Consider the following 17,262-nt stretch of genomic DNA (forward strand, 5'->3'; position numbering starts at 1 on the left):
AATGGTCACCTACACTCCTGCCATCTCTACACTTCTCTTTGCCTGTCTATCACCCTCTAGTACTAATGTTCCAAAAATCTCTCTCCTCCTGCATTGTGAGGAGAGTTACTGCTCCAAATCAGCCACATGTTGTTCAAGAAATGCTACAATCTGGCAGTTCATGCACATATGACATCCTAGATATCTTGTGGATGCAAAACCTCCCTCAATTTATATGTTCGTTCAGAGCTCCTGCCAGTCTTTGCTGGTCAAGATGATGTACACTTCTGAGGTTCTGCTGTTTCTAAGCTATACAGTTTTCTAACAGCTCTCTCTCGCTCTGGTTAAAAGTGAGGGAGGAATCACTGTAGTGATCTAATGTTTGGGGCTTCACTGTTCTTTGATACCAGTTCTCTAATCACTTCAGGCGAGGTGACTGAGCGGACTTCTCCCAAAACACTTTTAAGTTGGTTCTCACTGATAGTGTCTGGCTTCAAAACTCTAAACACTACCAACTCAGAGAATTCTTCTTCATCCCAGGTTTAAATGGGAGAACTCCACTCTCCCTTTTAGATTCTTTGCAGTGAAAATGCTGCTTAAGTGAAAATATTCAGCATCTACCCTGTCAAGCCCCCTTACTTACATAAGATCACCTCTCTTCTTGTCCAATGAGAATAGGCCAAACCTGCTCAATCTTTCCTCTTTTGCTACTTTTCCTTTCTCTAAAAACTATTATTCCTGCCAAAATAGACAACCTTACACTTTGCCCCTATTATCTGCCAATTTTCTGCTCACTCAGATAAACCATCTGTATTCCTGTGCAGATTCTGCATCCCCCTCACAACTTAATTTCCTATTTATCTTTGTATTATCAGTGCATTTAACTAAAGTACAATTTGTCCCTTCATCCAAATCTAAACAGCAAGCAGTTGAAACCCCAGGACTGATCCCTGTGGCAATCCACAAGCTGTAGTTTACCATTCAGAAAATGACCAAAATGTCTAACTGTTTCTTGCTAATCAGCAAATCCTCAATCCTTACTAAGAAGTCAAACCCAATATCATGATTTTTGTCTTATGTAGCAGTCTTTCAAATGGCATGTTTTTGAATGCTTTTTTGAAATCTAAATAAGATATTTGCTAGCTCTATTTGTTGCATTGTCAAAGAACTCTAACCAACTTGTCACAAATTTAATTACAATTCTACTACACCTTCTTAATAATGGAATCCAGAGTTTTTCCAGGATGTTGCATGCATTAGAGGATAGGAGTTATAAAGGAGTGGCTTGAAAAACTCAGGTTGTTTTCTTTATAGCGGTAGAGGTCGAGGGGAGACTTGATGGAAGTCTATAAAATCATGAGATGCATAGATAGAGTTGACAATCTTTTTTTCCCCCAAGAATTGAAATGTCTAATATTACGTGGCATGCATTTAAGGAAGGTGGGGGTGGGAAAAAAAGAGTTCAAAAGGAGATCTGAGAGGCAAGCTTTTTTTTTTAAAAAGAGGAAGGAGTCTGGAACACAGTGCTATGGGTGGTGGTAGAAGAATGTTTAGATAAGCGTGTGAATCCCCTATGTCCTCTGACTCTATGAACAACTTCCCACCACTATTCTTGATTGGCCCTAATCTTACTCTTGTTATTCTTTTATTCCTGATATACCTATAGGAAGCTTTAGAGTTTTCCTTGATCCTATCCACCGACTTCTCATATCCCCTCCGGACTCTTCTGAACTCTCTCTTTAGGTCTTTCCTGGCTAACCTGTAACACTCAAGTGCCCTAACTGAACCTTCATGTCTCATCCTAACATAAGCCTTCTTCCTCGACAAGAGATTCAACTGCCTTAGTAAGCCACGGCTCCCTCACTCAACCATTTCCTCCATGCCTGACAGGTACACGCTTATCAAGGACCTGCAGTAGCTATTCCTTGAATAAGCTCCACATTTCATTTGTGCCCAGCCCCTTCAGGTTCCTTCCCCATCCTATGCATCCTCAATCTTGCCTAATTGCATCGTAATTGCATTTCCCTCCTGCCCTACAGTATATACCTATCCCTTTTCCATCACCAATGTAAACATAACTGAATTGTGGTCACTATCACCAAAGTGCTCACCTACCTCCATTAGGTAGGTTCATTACCCAGTACCAAATCCAATGTGACCTCACCCCTTGTTGGCCTGTTTATACAGTGTGACAGGAAACCCTCCTGGATACATTATATGGGTCAGTTTTTGTCTAAAGTGATTGAACAATGGTACTCCCAGTTAATATTTGGAAAGTTAAAGTCCCCCATAACAACTACACTGTCACTCCCGCTCCTATAGAGAATCATCTTTTCTATCCTTTTCTCTACATCTCTGAAACTATTCGGAGGCCTATAGAAAATTCCCAACAGGGTGACTTCTTTCCTGCCAGGGAAGGAATCTCAACCCATAATACCTCAGTAAACAAGTCCTCAAATGTCCTTTCTGCAACCATAATACTGTCCTTGACCAACAATGCCACACCCCCACCTCTTTTACTATCTTCTGTACTTAGCAAAACATCTAATTCCCAGAACTTGCAACATCCATTCCTGTCCCTGCTTTACCCAGGTCTCCGAAATGGCCACAACTTATGCAAGACTCTACCAAGCATGTGCATACAGAAACATGCATGCACACACTCACTCTCTTCATCGGGAATCCACGTTTAGTCAAATACTGCTTTGATATCATGGGCAGTCTCACCTCACCTCTAAGGATTCAGTTTTTTGTCCACATTTGGATGAACGCTATAATGAGATCAGGAGCTAAGTGCCCTGCTGGAAGCTAATCTGAGCAGTGAGCACTTGAGTGCTGCTTGATAGTACTGTAGACAATAATCAGTTCCACCACTTTAGATGAGAAAGAGTAGAGCAAGGGGACAGTAAGGAGCTGGATTGTTTTTGTCCCTTTTGTAGGCCAGACAGGCCTGAGCAATTTTCCACATTGTCACATAGATACCAGCGTTACAGCTGCATTGGAACATCATGGATAAGTTATTCAGTGCCTTCTGCCATTTCTTTATCAAAGTGGTTGAAGTCTAGCAGGAGGGTTTTCAGGATTTATCATCCACTTGGCCCTCTGGCTGAATGTGAATGCAAATGCCTCAAACTTGTCCGACATGGATCTCCTGGCTTCCTCTTCCTACTGGTTGTTTAGCTGAGCAGATGAGTTACAATCTTGAACCACATTTCTCACTTCCTGCAGCTCTTTGAAGGCCTCCCTCGCTATCAGCGCAAAGTATAATGCTCATCCAGGAACAAACATCTCAGGCCAATATCCACCAGCTGTACATACCATTGACACTCAAATCATGAAGCAGCTCATTTCTCAACCTTTGGAAGAGTTGGTTACTCCTGAAGGCTGAAGATGTCCTTCACCCTATGGCCTCATGCAGCACTCCAACTCTGCACGGGTAAATGAGCTGAAGGCTAGCAATGGAGGAAGCCTGACAGAAAGAGCAAGGAAGAACTGAAGATAGTCCTGCAGGGAGATAGTCCCTGACATGGAAGAGGAGCTTAAATGGTGTGTTTGAGCCGTAGCTGTACAGTGCGGAGTCAGGTCCCATCTGGAACATGTGCGGCATGTTGAGCAATGTCATTCTTAAAACCAAAGATGGCATTGGAATACCAGGTGAAAGTAGTAAGCAGTAATATGCTAGCTTGCATGCCTGTCAAAATTTATGGCACCAGCCTTAAGACTTTGGGGTGAGAGCTGCCATTAAAAGCCTCCTCTGACCACAACACATGTTGATAGATATCAATAGAGGCAGGTGGAGAGAGATTATATTGGGAGAAGGAATAAAAACACACCAAGCATGATGCTCTTTTTTTCAAATAAAGGATTTGGACATTACAGTGTAGCCTTCAAAGCAGGAGAGTTTGCATGGAGAAGGTGAATCACATTCTAATAGTGATAATCAGTAGAAATCTAATATTTAGTTGCTCATCTCCTTCATATACAAAGTAACCAACAAAGGAAGCTCAGTATTTTAGACATGGCAATCTGTAATAAGACAGGTTTAACAAAAAGATCTTATAACAGGCAGCACTGTGGCTCAGTAGTTATACTGCAGCCTCAGAGCACCAGGGACCCAGGTTTGATTCACAGTAGTCAGAGACTAGAGTGTGGAGTTTGCACATCCTCCCAGTGTCTGCATGGGTTTCTGCCGGGTCCTCTGGTGTCCTCCCACAATCCAAAGATGCGCAGGTCAGGTGGATTGGCTATGCTAAAAATTGTCCGTAGTGTTAGGTGCAGCAGCCAGAGGAGAACGGATCTGGGTCGGTTACTCTGCAGAATGTCAGTATGCACTTGTTGAGCCAAAGGGCCTATTTCCACACTGTAGGGAAATCAACCTAACAAATGCTCTTTAGATAAGAATAATCATAATATGCTGAAAATTCCATTTTCTGTTTGAGGGAGAAACATAAATGCAAGTCTGAAACAATTTTAAATTTAAAAAAAGGTGATTAGAAGGGTATAATGGTAGCTGGCTAGACTGGCAAAATATCGTTCAAACAGAAATGGTTGAGAGGTTGTGGCAGATGTGTGGGGATATTCCACAACTTTCAACAAGAGGAAGAGACAGCTAAGTTAAGGATGATAGCAAACTAAAACAAAAAAAGAGGTACAATGCTGCAAAGATGAGATGAGGTGGTTAGAAGATTGGTAACATTTTAGAAGCTTGATTGAGTGCTGAGAAAAGTGTGAAGTGAAACATTTATTGACTTGTCGTTCCTACCAACTAAAATTAGAATTTTATTCTTTATGTTGTGCAGGAGCAGAAGAGCTCATTGAGTTTATGTGCATGGACTGGTGAATGCTGCAGGGCATGTTGAGAAAGTGAAGGAGGACAGGCTTTATGAATAGAGGCACAGTATAAACACAAGGAAAACTATGTTTAAACTTTTAAATAAAGTAATGGTCTAATTGGAAGGAGAGTTTTGTATACAAGCTCTGGGTACCACTTAACAATGTGCAGAAAACATTCACGAGAATGGCTTCAGCAAGGAGAGATTCCAGTTGCATGGATAGGCCAGAGAGAGAATCAGACGATTCTCCTTTAATATAGATGGTCAGATGAAAGTGATTGGCAAAACAACCAGAGTCGGCCTGAGGAAATAAAAAGTAGCTAGGGATCTGAAATGCACTGCAGTATAGATACTGACAATTTCAACCATGGCTTTCTAAAGGGAAATCAGATAATTATTTAAAAGGGGGCCAGCACAAAGCTCTCAGAAAATTAGCAGATATGAAATGCCAAATGGCCTCCTCCTGTGCTATAACCACTTTAATGATTTCATAACTCAATTCAACTTGTGTACTTGAAAACAAAATGCATCATTAGCCATGCGGCCATCTGCTGTTTAGTTGCCACAACAAAATTTACATTGAAGGATGTCCTTCAGTCTTTCCACATGAACTGCCAAGACCAAACGCAACAAATTGAATGAGTGATAAACTTCAGATTGTAGCAGATAAGTTGTACAAAAACACAAGCGAACAGTGCAGAAAGACTGGTTATTCGTTTTTTTTTAATTTTGGATTTATAAAATTCCAGTGTCATCCATATCTCCTATACATTTGCATATCTCCATTCAGAGTTAAGGCCAATGGGTCTTACATGGAAACTGCTTGTTCTTCGTATTGCATCAACATGGAAGACTTGAACAGATGTGAGCAGTGAAAACAGGCCCATTTCTCAAATCCTTCATTACTGTATCAACAGGGCAGGATCAATAGCAGACAAGGAAATGTCATTGGAACATTGATGGTTTGAACAAAAAGGACAAAACAGGCCACAGTACCTAATGCATGGACATCCACTTCAAACGTAAGCTGAACCTAAAGTGTGCCAGCAGGCTGCCAACACTGGCTGAGTGGTGTTCTGCTAAAGAACTTAGTACCAAATTTGCACCTGGCGGTCTTGGGACATTATTGCTACTTTACTCCTTACATTAGGGGCAAGTCAGCTTTCAGCTAGCATCCTTACAGCCTGCAGAGGGGAATTGCACACTGACGCCCTGAGAAGATTAGCAAGTTGTTTCAAAAGAAAAACCAAAATTTTTTTATCCCAGTTAAACCGAAGCATTATCAAACTGAGATCTACAAATTACATTTAAATCTGCAAGGTGCAAACTCACATATGAGCACATGCAAGTACACAAGGGTAGCCCCACCTCAGCTTTAAAGTGCCAGCAAGAGACTATCACACTGAAGAGATAGCCAGCTTCTGAAAGGGCAGTTAATAATTCAGAAGTGACTTAATTATCACTACATTTCTTAATTGTAAGAATAGCCAGATATTGGCATCAACTAGATCAAGCCAATTCTCCTTTGGCAAGGGTGCTGCAAGGGGGTGGGTGGGGGCTCTCTCTTCTGTTTTACACGTGACAGAAATGCTCAATAAATTGGACAATGCTTAACAGATTAGAAATCCATCCAGTATTCAGCAAGATTTAAAAACAAAACTGGGACCTGATTATGAAAGGAAGCCAAAGTTATGAATCAAAAACAGATTCATAGCAAAGCAACTGGGTTTCCTATCTATCAAGCAGAGACTTGAAACAATAGTCTAAAAATAAAACAGATTCAACTCACTGGACTGTGGATCGTGACAAGAGTCTCTCTCGCAGTCAAGTGAGTCTATGGGGAAAATTGGGTGAAAAATCAAAACAAAATGATTGCATTTTCAATAGATTAGTGTTTTCATCAAGTTTTCTTTCTCCTTGTAGATCTCAAAGTTCAGTTTCTCAAACAAGCTAACCCAAAAGGTCAACAGGCCCTGTCCATCAGTACTCCACATCTCAACAAAAAGGTAGTAAAGACCCAGTCACAGGGAGTGGCATTAGTAATGGTGGGCAAGACACAAGCTACCAAAAAAAAAAGAGAAGTTGCACTTCCTATTCATAGGTTATGCAGTCTGCTCTCCTTCCTAGCCACACGCCCTCAACCTTTGGGTATTCTGTGCTGTGTTAAGAGGGCTAATGTGTGGATTAACCCAAGTGCATGATTTACTAGGAACCAAAATCTGGCTATTAAGATTTACCAGCCTGAGGTCATTGACCCAGAATGTGTAGTGTTGGTGGGGAACTGCACAGCTCTTTCCCTTACCACCCCCTCCTTACTGTTCAACATGGGCAGTCCTCATTTGCATGAAAAAATAAATTCCACTTTGGAAGAGGAAGATTCTCTTTCAAAATACTGTTTATATCAAATTACAAGTAGGTGGTATACTCTATACACTGACATTAATGTGCATTCTGTAATGCAGCTTCTTTTGAGCTCTTTGGAGTTGACACACTGACATGACCAAAGTCAATACCATGCATCTCTATGTATAACAGATACATAGCATGCACAAAACTTAATTTAGTGCCTTTTCTGTATACAGAAACACCAAATAAGCCCAGGGTAAACAACTCTGTCATTTTAATGTGTCTCAGATGTTCTCAAACGGAATGAGAATTTCTTGTTCAAATAAAATCTGTACTATGAAAGAGCAATTGGGCAAAGAAATACCACTTCAGGAGATCTCTGCAGCAGGAGCAGGCTGAAAGTTTGAGGTTTCACCCTTCATCATTGTTCATCAGTCATTGCCTTGGCTTTGTGCTGTGTTTGCACAAAGAAACTTTGCACAAAGCAATGAGTCTTTGGCTGTGGGACAGTTTAAGAGAATCCATTTGGCTTGTTTTTGCATTTTTTTTTCTAAATCCCCTCAGTGCTCATTTGCTGTTGGCCCTGTTATGGCAAGTAGAGTTCCATTTACATGCTGTGCTCACAGCCTCATTTTTGCACAAAGCAATATCATCATATGCACAATGGCCCAACCATTAGGATAGGGGGAAAACAACCAAGGCTGTGCACATAGAGTGACCTGGAACAGTGGCATAGCATTGGGTCTACCTGCTAGGGAGGAACACCTGATTCAAAATGAGGTTAATTTAAAATGAGGTCAGCTGAGCTGTGATTTAAGGACCGGATTCACAGTCAAATTTGAAGTGCAGGTGTAAAAATGGGCTTCAGAGCTCTATGGCAAGTGGCAGTTGAAGGGTTAAAGCAATTGCACTTTTAACCAGGAAAACTGCAAAGGTAGGCAAAAGGATGCTGACTCCAGGGATTTAAAAAAAAATAAATCAGGAGACCACAACCCCACCCAGTCTTTGCTTCAAATTCCTGCAGATGATGACTTGACTGAAATAAGCAGTGGACCAAGTTGTGTGGGTAATTTGGATAAACACTGCAATTTGGGCCCTTGCATCGAATCAGCGGCAAACTGTTTTCAAACAGTTGTTTGTCAGGGTGTGTGGAATGCCGTGGGGTTTAGAAGCACGCAACTGCGTGGCTAGAGACGAGGCTCGCGAGAATGGCCTTCAAATCACGGCTATTGTGTTTTTGGAAATGACTGACACAGGAAGTAATTTTTGCTACACTAATTACTTGCTAGGCTGCTGAACTGGAATCAAATAGGAAGCACATTGTGGCAACCCAGCAATACGAGGGGATTGGGTGGGGTGGGGTGGGGTGGGGGGCGGTTTGGAAAATAGAGCTTCTTCCTGCTCAGAATCTTTTCGGTCCCCACGGTGAAGTCTTTGGAGCAACAGGAGCACCAAAACTTGGGAAGTCTTCAGAGCTACTCATGTCTGGAGCCTGGAGGAGATAAAGAATTCAAGTTACTTAGCAATTCAAATATAAAAAGTTACATGGAATTTTCCCCAAAGCAAGTCAAATCACCAAATGAATATAAAATTATAAAACACATGTTTATGACCCCAGCCTAATGATAATATCGGACAAATCAGATCCCAGTACAAAACCTGGCATGATCGATTGCATTTTAATTCTTCTTTTGCAGTTGTTTACTCACACAAATATTCACAAGTCTGAAGATGTTCATTATGCAAATGGAAAAACAAAACTAATTGGAAAAGTTAGAAAGATGCTAATACAACATCCAAACAAGACTACAACCTATTTCACATCTTATCCAGTCTTTTATCTTGGGACTACTACAGCTACTTTTTTCTTAAAAAAATGGTCCTGCTATCAAGAACCTCAATTCTGATAGCTTAAAACTCTCAGTTCTAAAAACTCAGGAGGACTTCGATGCAGGATCTCCTGGGTTGGAAGCTCCACAGATTGGAAGCCATTTCTGCTGACTCCCCCTGAACGGAACTTCATCCATTTAAAAATGAAACAGAGAAACTATTTTCCCTCCTGATCTGAACTCTGGATTCTTCAGAATTAAAAACTTAATCTTTTGTTGTGAAGTCAATTCTAAAGCAGTTGCTTTAATATGTTTATTCTGCCTGTCAGAAAGCCAACAGTATAAACATTTCACTCATTAACACAATAGCGGTTTTCCCCAGACACTATTACAATAACGTGCTTGCTTGCACGTGACATATTTAGGTCACTTTCAAATGGACTCTCCTTCTAGGGAAGAAAATCACATTTTCACACAGGATGGACTCTCATCCACTCATTCATGTTCTATAACCCCAACATAATATGATAGTCCCCAGGTTGAGAATGAGTTCACAAGTTGATTTATAAGACAGAACATGCTGGAAAGCAGACGTTCACAAGTACAGCAGATGTTCATATGTTGGATCTTTAAAATTACAAATATGATCCCTTTCATGAGTGTAAGTACAAGCATTTGTAAGTTACTCATAAGTTGGGGATTCCCTTGTATACTTTTCATCTCACTTTTTAAAAAAAAACCAACATTGATTCATATCAAAATTGGAGGAGATGATTTCTTGGATTGGGCAGATCATCTGAAATCTTCAAACTTCTCTACTCTATAGCTGAAAATCCAGCCAGTTTCAAACCTGGCCTAGTTCAAGATGGAAGCTAAGAACATTAAAACAAAACTAGCCTGCCAAACTGAGTGGGAACTGCACAGTGCAGAACACACATATCAAGAGTAAACTGGTTTCTTTGGGTTAAGAGTCACCCAGCCATAATCACTGGAAGCAAATGTTGTGATCACAGTATGAGTTTACCAAAAGTAGAGTCCATCACGCTACAGGTGGTTAGCATATTAAGATACCAGACACTTGGAAAAAAGAGCCAGGTGGAAACCATGATCAAATCAGATTGAACTTAAAGAAATGCAGAGTCAAATAATGCAAAATATCACTATTGGCAAGAACTACACTGCAGAACAATCTAATAATCTTTCTGTTCCAAAATTTATTTCCACTTTCAATCTTAAACTCTCAATTTTAAAATACAAGATGTTTGTGTTTCAACACCCCCCCCCCCCCCCCCCCCCCCCCCCCCCCCCCCCCCACCCACCCCACCCCCCCAAGATGGTTGGGTTGTTGGAGGTGGACTGCACCTTACCCTCAGTCTAGGAGCTAGAGCTGCCTTGGTATCAAGGTTTACTATAACACACACACGAAAGCTTCTGTTCCAGTATACCAGTAACTATACACAGGCTGCCACATAAGCTGAGAGTAGTCCAGTCCTCCTAGATAAACAAGACAGTGAAGCATGAAGGCTCTTTACCTTTTCTGTGCTACTGGTCCATGGTGCATCTCTCACCACAAAGCCCTTTGAGGTGGTTTTTGGTTCATCCACACGTGATGCTGGTTTCATGTATGCCTGCATAGCCTCATTTTCCACAACATCCGACATCTAAAAAAGATAGGGGAGAGATGGATCAAGAAATAGTAGGTGGACTACGTTATTCACACCATCAAGCCTGCTTTAAATATTCCAAAAGATCACTATTTGCTTGATTGTGGCCTCAACTCTACTTTCCCACTGGGCCCATAACTCTAAACTTCCTTGTCAAATCCCGAATCTACCTAAATCAGCCTGGAATATATTCAATGAGCTGACCCCGTTGTTCTGTGTGGAAGATTTGCAAAAGACTAATGACCCTCAGAAGTTACTCATATCCACCTTAGCATCAATAAGGATGCATAGGGTGGCATAGTAACTCAGGTGGTTAACACTAGTGCCTCACAGCCAGGGGCATGGGTGCATTCCCAGCCTCCGGTGTGGAGTTTGCACATTCTACCAGTGTCTGTGTGGGTTTCCTCCCACACTACAAAGATAAGCAGGTTAGGTGTACTGACCATGCTAATAACTGCCCATATAGTGTCCAGGGATGTGCAACCTAGGTTGGTCAACCATAGGAAACACAGGGTTACAGGGATGGGGTGGGTGTGGATGAGATGCTTAGAGGGTCTGTGCTTACTCAATGGGCTTAATGGCCTACTTCCACACGGTAATGATTCTACGATAGTCAGTCAATGCTAAGTGACAGAGGTCTAGAGAGAGTACATCTGGGAATTTGGTGCAGAAGGCAAAAGGTGACTGAGTGGAGAGTTTGATGAAAGTTGGGGAGGAGAAGCATTTTTCTTTTGGAGATACATGGGGCCAGGATGATGAACAGCCAGAAATCATGATCCATTTAAGTTAGGACAGAATTCCTCATGGAAATGGGAAATGAGGCACAACCAAGTGGATCAAATGTCAGTGGGGGAGCATTTAGGAGACAGTGATCATTGTACATAAATGCCCAAGATGGTGAAGAATGATGGTAGTCAATCCACAGTCAAGTGAAAACAAAAAAAATACAAAACACCAACTGGCAGAAAGCAGACTTCAATTGCGCAGGAACAGAGCTAGACAGGTTAGACAAATGAAAGTTCGGCTGCAAAAACTGTAATTGAACAAAGGGTCACCTTCAAAGAGGATACAGCAAAGGCACATTCCCTCAAAGGGAAATGTAGGGAAAACAAATCTCCAGGTCCCTGGCTATCAAAGTAGAGAGAGTAAAATTAAGATAAAGAAGTGTTGCTTCTGAAGGATCAGGTAGCAAGTATAATGGAGAATGAAAAGGCTCAAAGGGGAAATACAAAAAATATAAGAGAAGCAAAGAGGAATATTGCTTCTTTGGATAGGAACAGGAATCCTCAAGTCTTCCATAGTCACAAATAGCAAGAATAAGAGGAGAATTGGGGGTGATTAGGGACCATAAAGCAGATTTACATATTTTCACTCAGGCATGGCTGAAGTATTAAAACAAAATTCTCCATATTTGTCTTTACCACGGAGCCATGAGGAAACTGTCATTAGAAGGAGCTCAAAACTGACAAGGAATAAGTGTTTGATAGACTACTGATACTCAAGATTGACAAGACACCAGAACTGGATGAGACATATCCAATGAAGGGTGCTGGCCATGACCCCACACAGTCTTTTCTAGACTCTAGGTGTCAGAAAATAAAAAACAGGAAAATTGCAAACATCACCCCTGTTCAAACAAGGATGCAAGGGAAAAGCCCAGCAAATACAGTCCCGTCAGTTTAACTTTCATGATGCAGAAGCTTCAAGAAACAAATTACTCAGGATAGTCACCTGGAAAAAATTAGCAAGAACCTGCATAGATTTTGAGGGGGTGAAAATAAAGTTTAAGTCACTGGCGAGTTTTTCTTTGACCTCTTTTGTCAGCTGTTCAATGAGAAAATCTTTATTGATGTGGTGTACAAGGACTGCCAGAAGGCATGCAATACAGTGCCACATAATAGACTTGTAAGAAGAGTTATACTTATGGAATAGAAAAGGATAATAGCAACATTAGTACAAAATTAGTTAATGGATTCAAAACAGAGCGATGCTTAATAATTATTTTCCAAGCTGGATGAAGGTTTGTAGTGGAGTGCCCGGGAGTGGTATTTGAACCCTCACCTTCTGAGAAAGATTAAAGGATCTGAATCTTAGTGCACAGGGGATGATTTCAAAGTTTGTGGATGATACTAAAAACTTGAAAGCATTGTAAACTGTAAAGAGGATAGTGTAGACCAAAAAAAAGAGAGTTGGTGAGAGAGAGGTTAATTAGATTAATTAGATTTCCTACAGTGTGGAAACAGGCCTTTCAGCCCAACAAGTCCACACCAACCCTCCGAAGAGTAACCCACCCAGACCCATTCCCCTACTCCCTAATGCACCTATCACAATGGGCCAATTCACTTGATCTGCACATCTTTGGATTGTGGGAGGAAACCTGAGCACCCGGAAGACACCAACGCAGACACGGGGAGAATGTGCAGACTCCATGCAGCCAGCCTGGAAAAATGTATAGCACACTGCCTGCAGAACCGGGGTCAAGCTCAATAGGATAATGCAGTTCCAATCTGCATGTCTAACAATAAAAGTTGGCATTTATAGAATGCCTTTAATGCAGTAAAATATTTTAAAGATATTGCACAGGAATTTTAGCAGTCAAAATTTGACACCAAGTCATACAAGGAGATAAAAATTACCAAAAGCATTATCAAAGAAGCAGATTTCAAAGATCATCTTGAGAGAAGACAGAGAAGGAAGGGTTTAGGAAGAAATGCTGAAGCTCAGGAATTTGACAGTTGAAGGTACTTCCATCAACAGAGCACTATCATCAGGGAAACACAAGAGGTCAGCACTGGAGGTGCTGAGAATTCCCTTAAATGAAACCTGGTGTCAGTATCATAAAGTCACTGGAAGGTCTGCTGCTAAACTGGGATGCACTGTTACGTACTGGTCGGAGCAGCAACACTTAAACTGAGACTTACGTATTCCTCTTCCAAGTTCAGGAGATGATCAATAGCCTCATCCACATTGTCAGGCAGACCAGTCACAGTGACACAGTCAAGATCTTCTGCCCCAGATGGAGGGAAACGAATGTCAACCTGCACACAACAGAAAAGATGAATTACCTGTATTTAAGTAGTATCTGTGAAGACATCAGATAAATACCAGTGAGATGTATCACAACTTAAGACACACACACACACACACACACACACACACACACAATCATTCATTCAAGATAAAACAAATTGCTGGAAATATTCAGGTGGTCTTTTCTCTCCCCTTAGATTCCAACAGCATTAATATTTCAAGTCAACTGCCCTTTGACAGAGCTGGACACATCAGGGCTGTAACACAATTTAGACAAAGTAAGTAGTCAAGAAATGGTAGAGGAGGAACGAATCAAAAAGGGACGGTCTGGGACAGGATAGAGAAAAAAAAAAGGAGGGGAGATTGAGTGACTATAGGGTTGGTGGTGCATAATGAAAGGGCTGATAATAGGACAAGTAATAAAAAGGGTGGTCTAGAGAAGGTATACATTTGTAAAGCAGAATCTTCACCAATTTAAATAAAGGGCAGAGGTAATGATCTGAAATTAAATGAATGTTACAGCCTTCTGTATTGACTTCAGATGTCCCTTATGTTCATGTTAAGCTTCATTAGCTTGGGTTAGGAGGCAGAGTAAGATGAAGAATTAGTGCACCCCAGCATGGCTAATACTTGTGGACTGAAAGATATTAGAGCAGAGGATGTGGTGCTGGTAAAGCACAGCAGGTCAGGTAGCATCAGAGGAGCAGTATCGATGTTGTTTTGGGCTTAAGCCATTCATCAGAACAATCTCACTTTCCTTGATTCTCCTGCTCCTCTGATGCTGCCTGACCTGCTGTGCTTCTCTAGCAGCACACTGATCTCCAGCATTTACAGTCCTCACTTTCTTTTCCCTGATAGAAATGCTCTGCAAAAGGGGTCACCCTCCAATCTGTGTTTGGTCTCCCCAATATGAAGCTGACTCCACTGAGCAGCAGATACAATATTCTAAACTAAAAGAAATGACTGGCTGATTCACATGGAAGGTGTGTTGGGGTGCTTGGAAAAAGAAATTAGGAAATAAGCACAGGAATTAGTTTTCCATGAGTTTGTGGCGAAAAAGGTTTGGGTTGGGGTTCACGTGACTGAGGCAACAGACAGTTGTGTGGATGGTACAATCCCTTCAGAACATGGAAAGTGGACAGGAAGGGAAGCCAAGTGACAGTGGCACCACACCAGAGGGGGTTAATTGTGAAATCTGTTGAACATGGAAGCTGATGTGATAGAAAGTGAAAGGTAGACTTTTAAAAGGAGGGATAGGGATCAAAGTGGAGTTCAGGCTCTTCAGTGAAATTGCTTCAGTAGTATGGGTCAATGCAATCACATCTCTCTCCCATTCTTCCTCATACTGTCAAAAACACTCTTCATTCCTGAATGACACCCTACACTGGTCTCCAGATTTCATATTAATATCTGTTCTTACAGGTTATGCCATTCCATGGCACAGGAGGATCTGCTTCTCTGGCAATCCTTGCTCAAAAAGGAAGAGCCACAGTTTGCTTTCAGGATTAACCTCACTGAAAACTTGAAACAGTTAAGCAATGACAAGATGAGTAATGGTCAATTTATTTGACCTGACCAGGATTAGAAAATTAGGATTGAATTTACTTGGGAGCTCTGGTTAACGTATTGAGCATTTAAGGATGATTAACCGCACCAAAGCATCATGGGCACTTCTGAGAGATATTGCATGTGTTTTCTGTTCGTTTTCATGACTGTTGGTGAACTCGCCCAGAGTTGGAAGCATAAAAATGCACACCACATTCTTTTCTGATTTTACAGTTGATTTTGGTCTCCTGTTGAATCATCATAGGATACAAGCAGCTCACCTTGAAGTCCTCCATAATCTTTCGGATGGCTTTTCCACGAGCACCAATAATACGGGCATGGACTTTGTGGTTAAGAGTAATGTCTTCAGATATCATTTCCTCCAGCTCAGACACTATTTTCATGATGGCTTCCTTGGCAGTTTCTGTATTTTTCTCATACCCAGTGATAGTTATTTGATCCTAAAAAGAGAAGCAGGAAGTGGTCAGAAGTGATAGATCAAACATCCTCATGCGCTGTAACAAATATCTGTTCCACTGACTGACTTTAATCACTTTTCCCTTCATCCAGCAACACTGACATGACTGTAACAAACTGCCCTTACTCCAGACAATGGGCCACAGTGCCCACCCATTTGACAACATTGGGGAAGCTAGGTACAGAGAGTAGCCACTTTACCAAACACCTACATTCCCTCTGCAAAAATGACCCCAAGTTTCCAGTTGCCTGCCACTTCAACACGTCAGTGTTCCCATGCCAACATCTGTCTCGAGCTTGCTGCAGTGCTCCAGGAAAGCTCAGTGCAAGCTGGCAGAGCAACACCTCATTTGCCACTTGGGATCTCTGCAACCATCTGGACTCAATATTGAGGTCTAACGACTTTAGGGCTCAAGCACCTTCTCCCATATTCTTATCCTAGTCCCCATACCAGGCCTTATCACCACATGGGCTGCTACCACACAGCCCACTGTCAGCTACAAATAGTCCCCATTACTAGCTATTCATTCTCCCAAACTGACCTTTACCCACTCATCTGTCCACTGTTGTTCTCTCTCTGCCTTTCATTAATCCTCCCTCCTCCACCAACCTCACCTTGCACAAACCCCCAACCTTCTCCTAGCTACCATCGGTTCTGAAGGGTCACTGGACCCAAAATGTGATATTCTGATTTCTCTCCAGATGCTGCAAGACCTGTTGAGTTTAAGTGTCACTCTATTTTTGAGATAAGAATCTCTGAAGTAGGGGTTAAAGCTATAGTGCATCTTAAAAGTATGTTCACACTCCAATGGGATGTGCTTACATGTTGCTGGCAATTCCAATAGATTAACACGTTTTGAGGAAATTTAACAAAAGAAAATTATGCGACAAGGAAGATAGTCATAATTTAGATCATAAAACAGCAATTTCTGTTTTTGTTTCTGAATTCCAGCATCTGCAGTTTTTCTTCCTCCTGCCACATGCCCCCCCACCCACCCACCACCCTGAATGTTGTTAAGAGTTAGTGCCATGCCCCTAACATTATGCGAACATTACAATGAATTAAACAGTACAGATATAGGCCATTTGGCCCAACTGGGATGTTTCTCCTGGCTGGGGCACACAGAACTCAGGTGTCACAATCTCAGGAATAAAAAAGGGGCCAGACATTTAAGTCTGAGATTAGGAGAAACTTTTTCTGAAAAAGGGCTTTGAATCTTTGGAACCATCTACCCCAAAAAGATTGAGAATGCTCAAGAGAGGAGCATTCTCGGAGATTGGTACTTCTTGATACACCAAGTCCGGTCTTCCATAAAGGATGGGAATTAGGTCCCAGAATTTTGGGGTCATGGGTTCAGAGGAAACACATGCAGCTCCTGGTCTCTCAGGCCTTCCGTGCCTGCACCCTGCTCTTCATATGAGCCACACCCCGCTACACATTCTCAGTGAAGGGTCACACAGTGGGAAAACCTTTGAGAACATTTACATCGAGGGAAAGGGGAGACATGGATTGCTAGAAAAGGAGTTGCTGCCATGATTGCACTGAATGACAGAAGAATC

The 17,262-nt window shown here is 41.7% G+C and overlaps 1 protein-coding gene across 3 annotated transcripts in view; it reads right to left on the minus strand.

The window, feature by feature from the left end:
• Positions 1 to 5,514: 5,514 nt before the first annotated feature.
• Positions 5,515 to 17,262, minus strand: part of hdlbpa (high density lipoprotein binding protein a) — a 76,634-nt gene continuing 64,886 nt past the window's right edge. For all 3 annotated transcript variants that reach the window (XM_072573125.1, XM_072573123.1, XM_072573124.1), the window contains exons 25-28: positions 15,507 to 15,686; positions 13,572 to 13,688; positions 10,519 to 10,647; positions 5,515 to 8,649 (exon numbers count right to left, since the gene is read on the minus strand). In XM_072573125.1, the coding sequence (XP_072429226.1) occupies positions 8,560 to 8,649; positions 10,519 to 10,647; positions 13,572 to 13,688; positions 15,507 to 15,686 (516 nt within the window). In that variant the 3' untranslated portion in view covers positions 5,515 to 8,559. The remainder of the gene's footprint in view (positions 8,650 to 10,518; positions 10,648 to 13,571; positions 13,689 to 15,506; positions 15,687 to 17,262) is intronic.

Source organism: Chiloscyllium punctatum, chromosome 6, assembly GCF_047496795.1.
Source record: "Chiloscyllium punctatum isolate Juve2018m chromosome 6, sChiPun1.3, whole genome shotgun sequence".
NCBI lineage: Eukaryota > Metazoa > Chordata > Chondrichthyes > Orectolobiformes > Hemiscylliidae > Chiloscyllium > Chiloscyllium punctatum.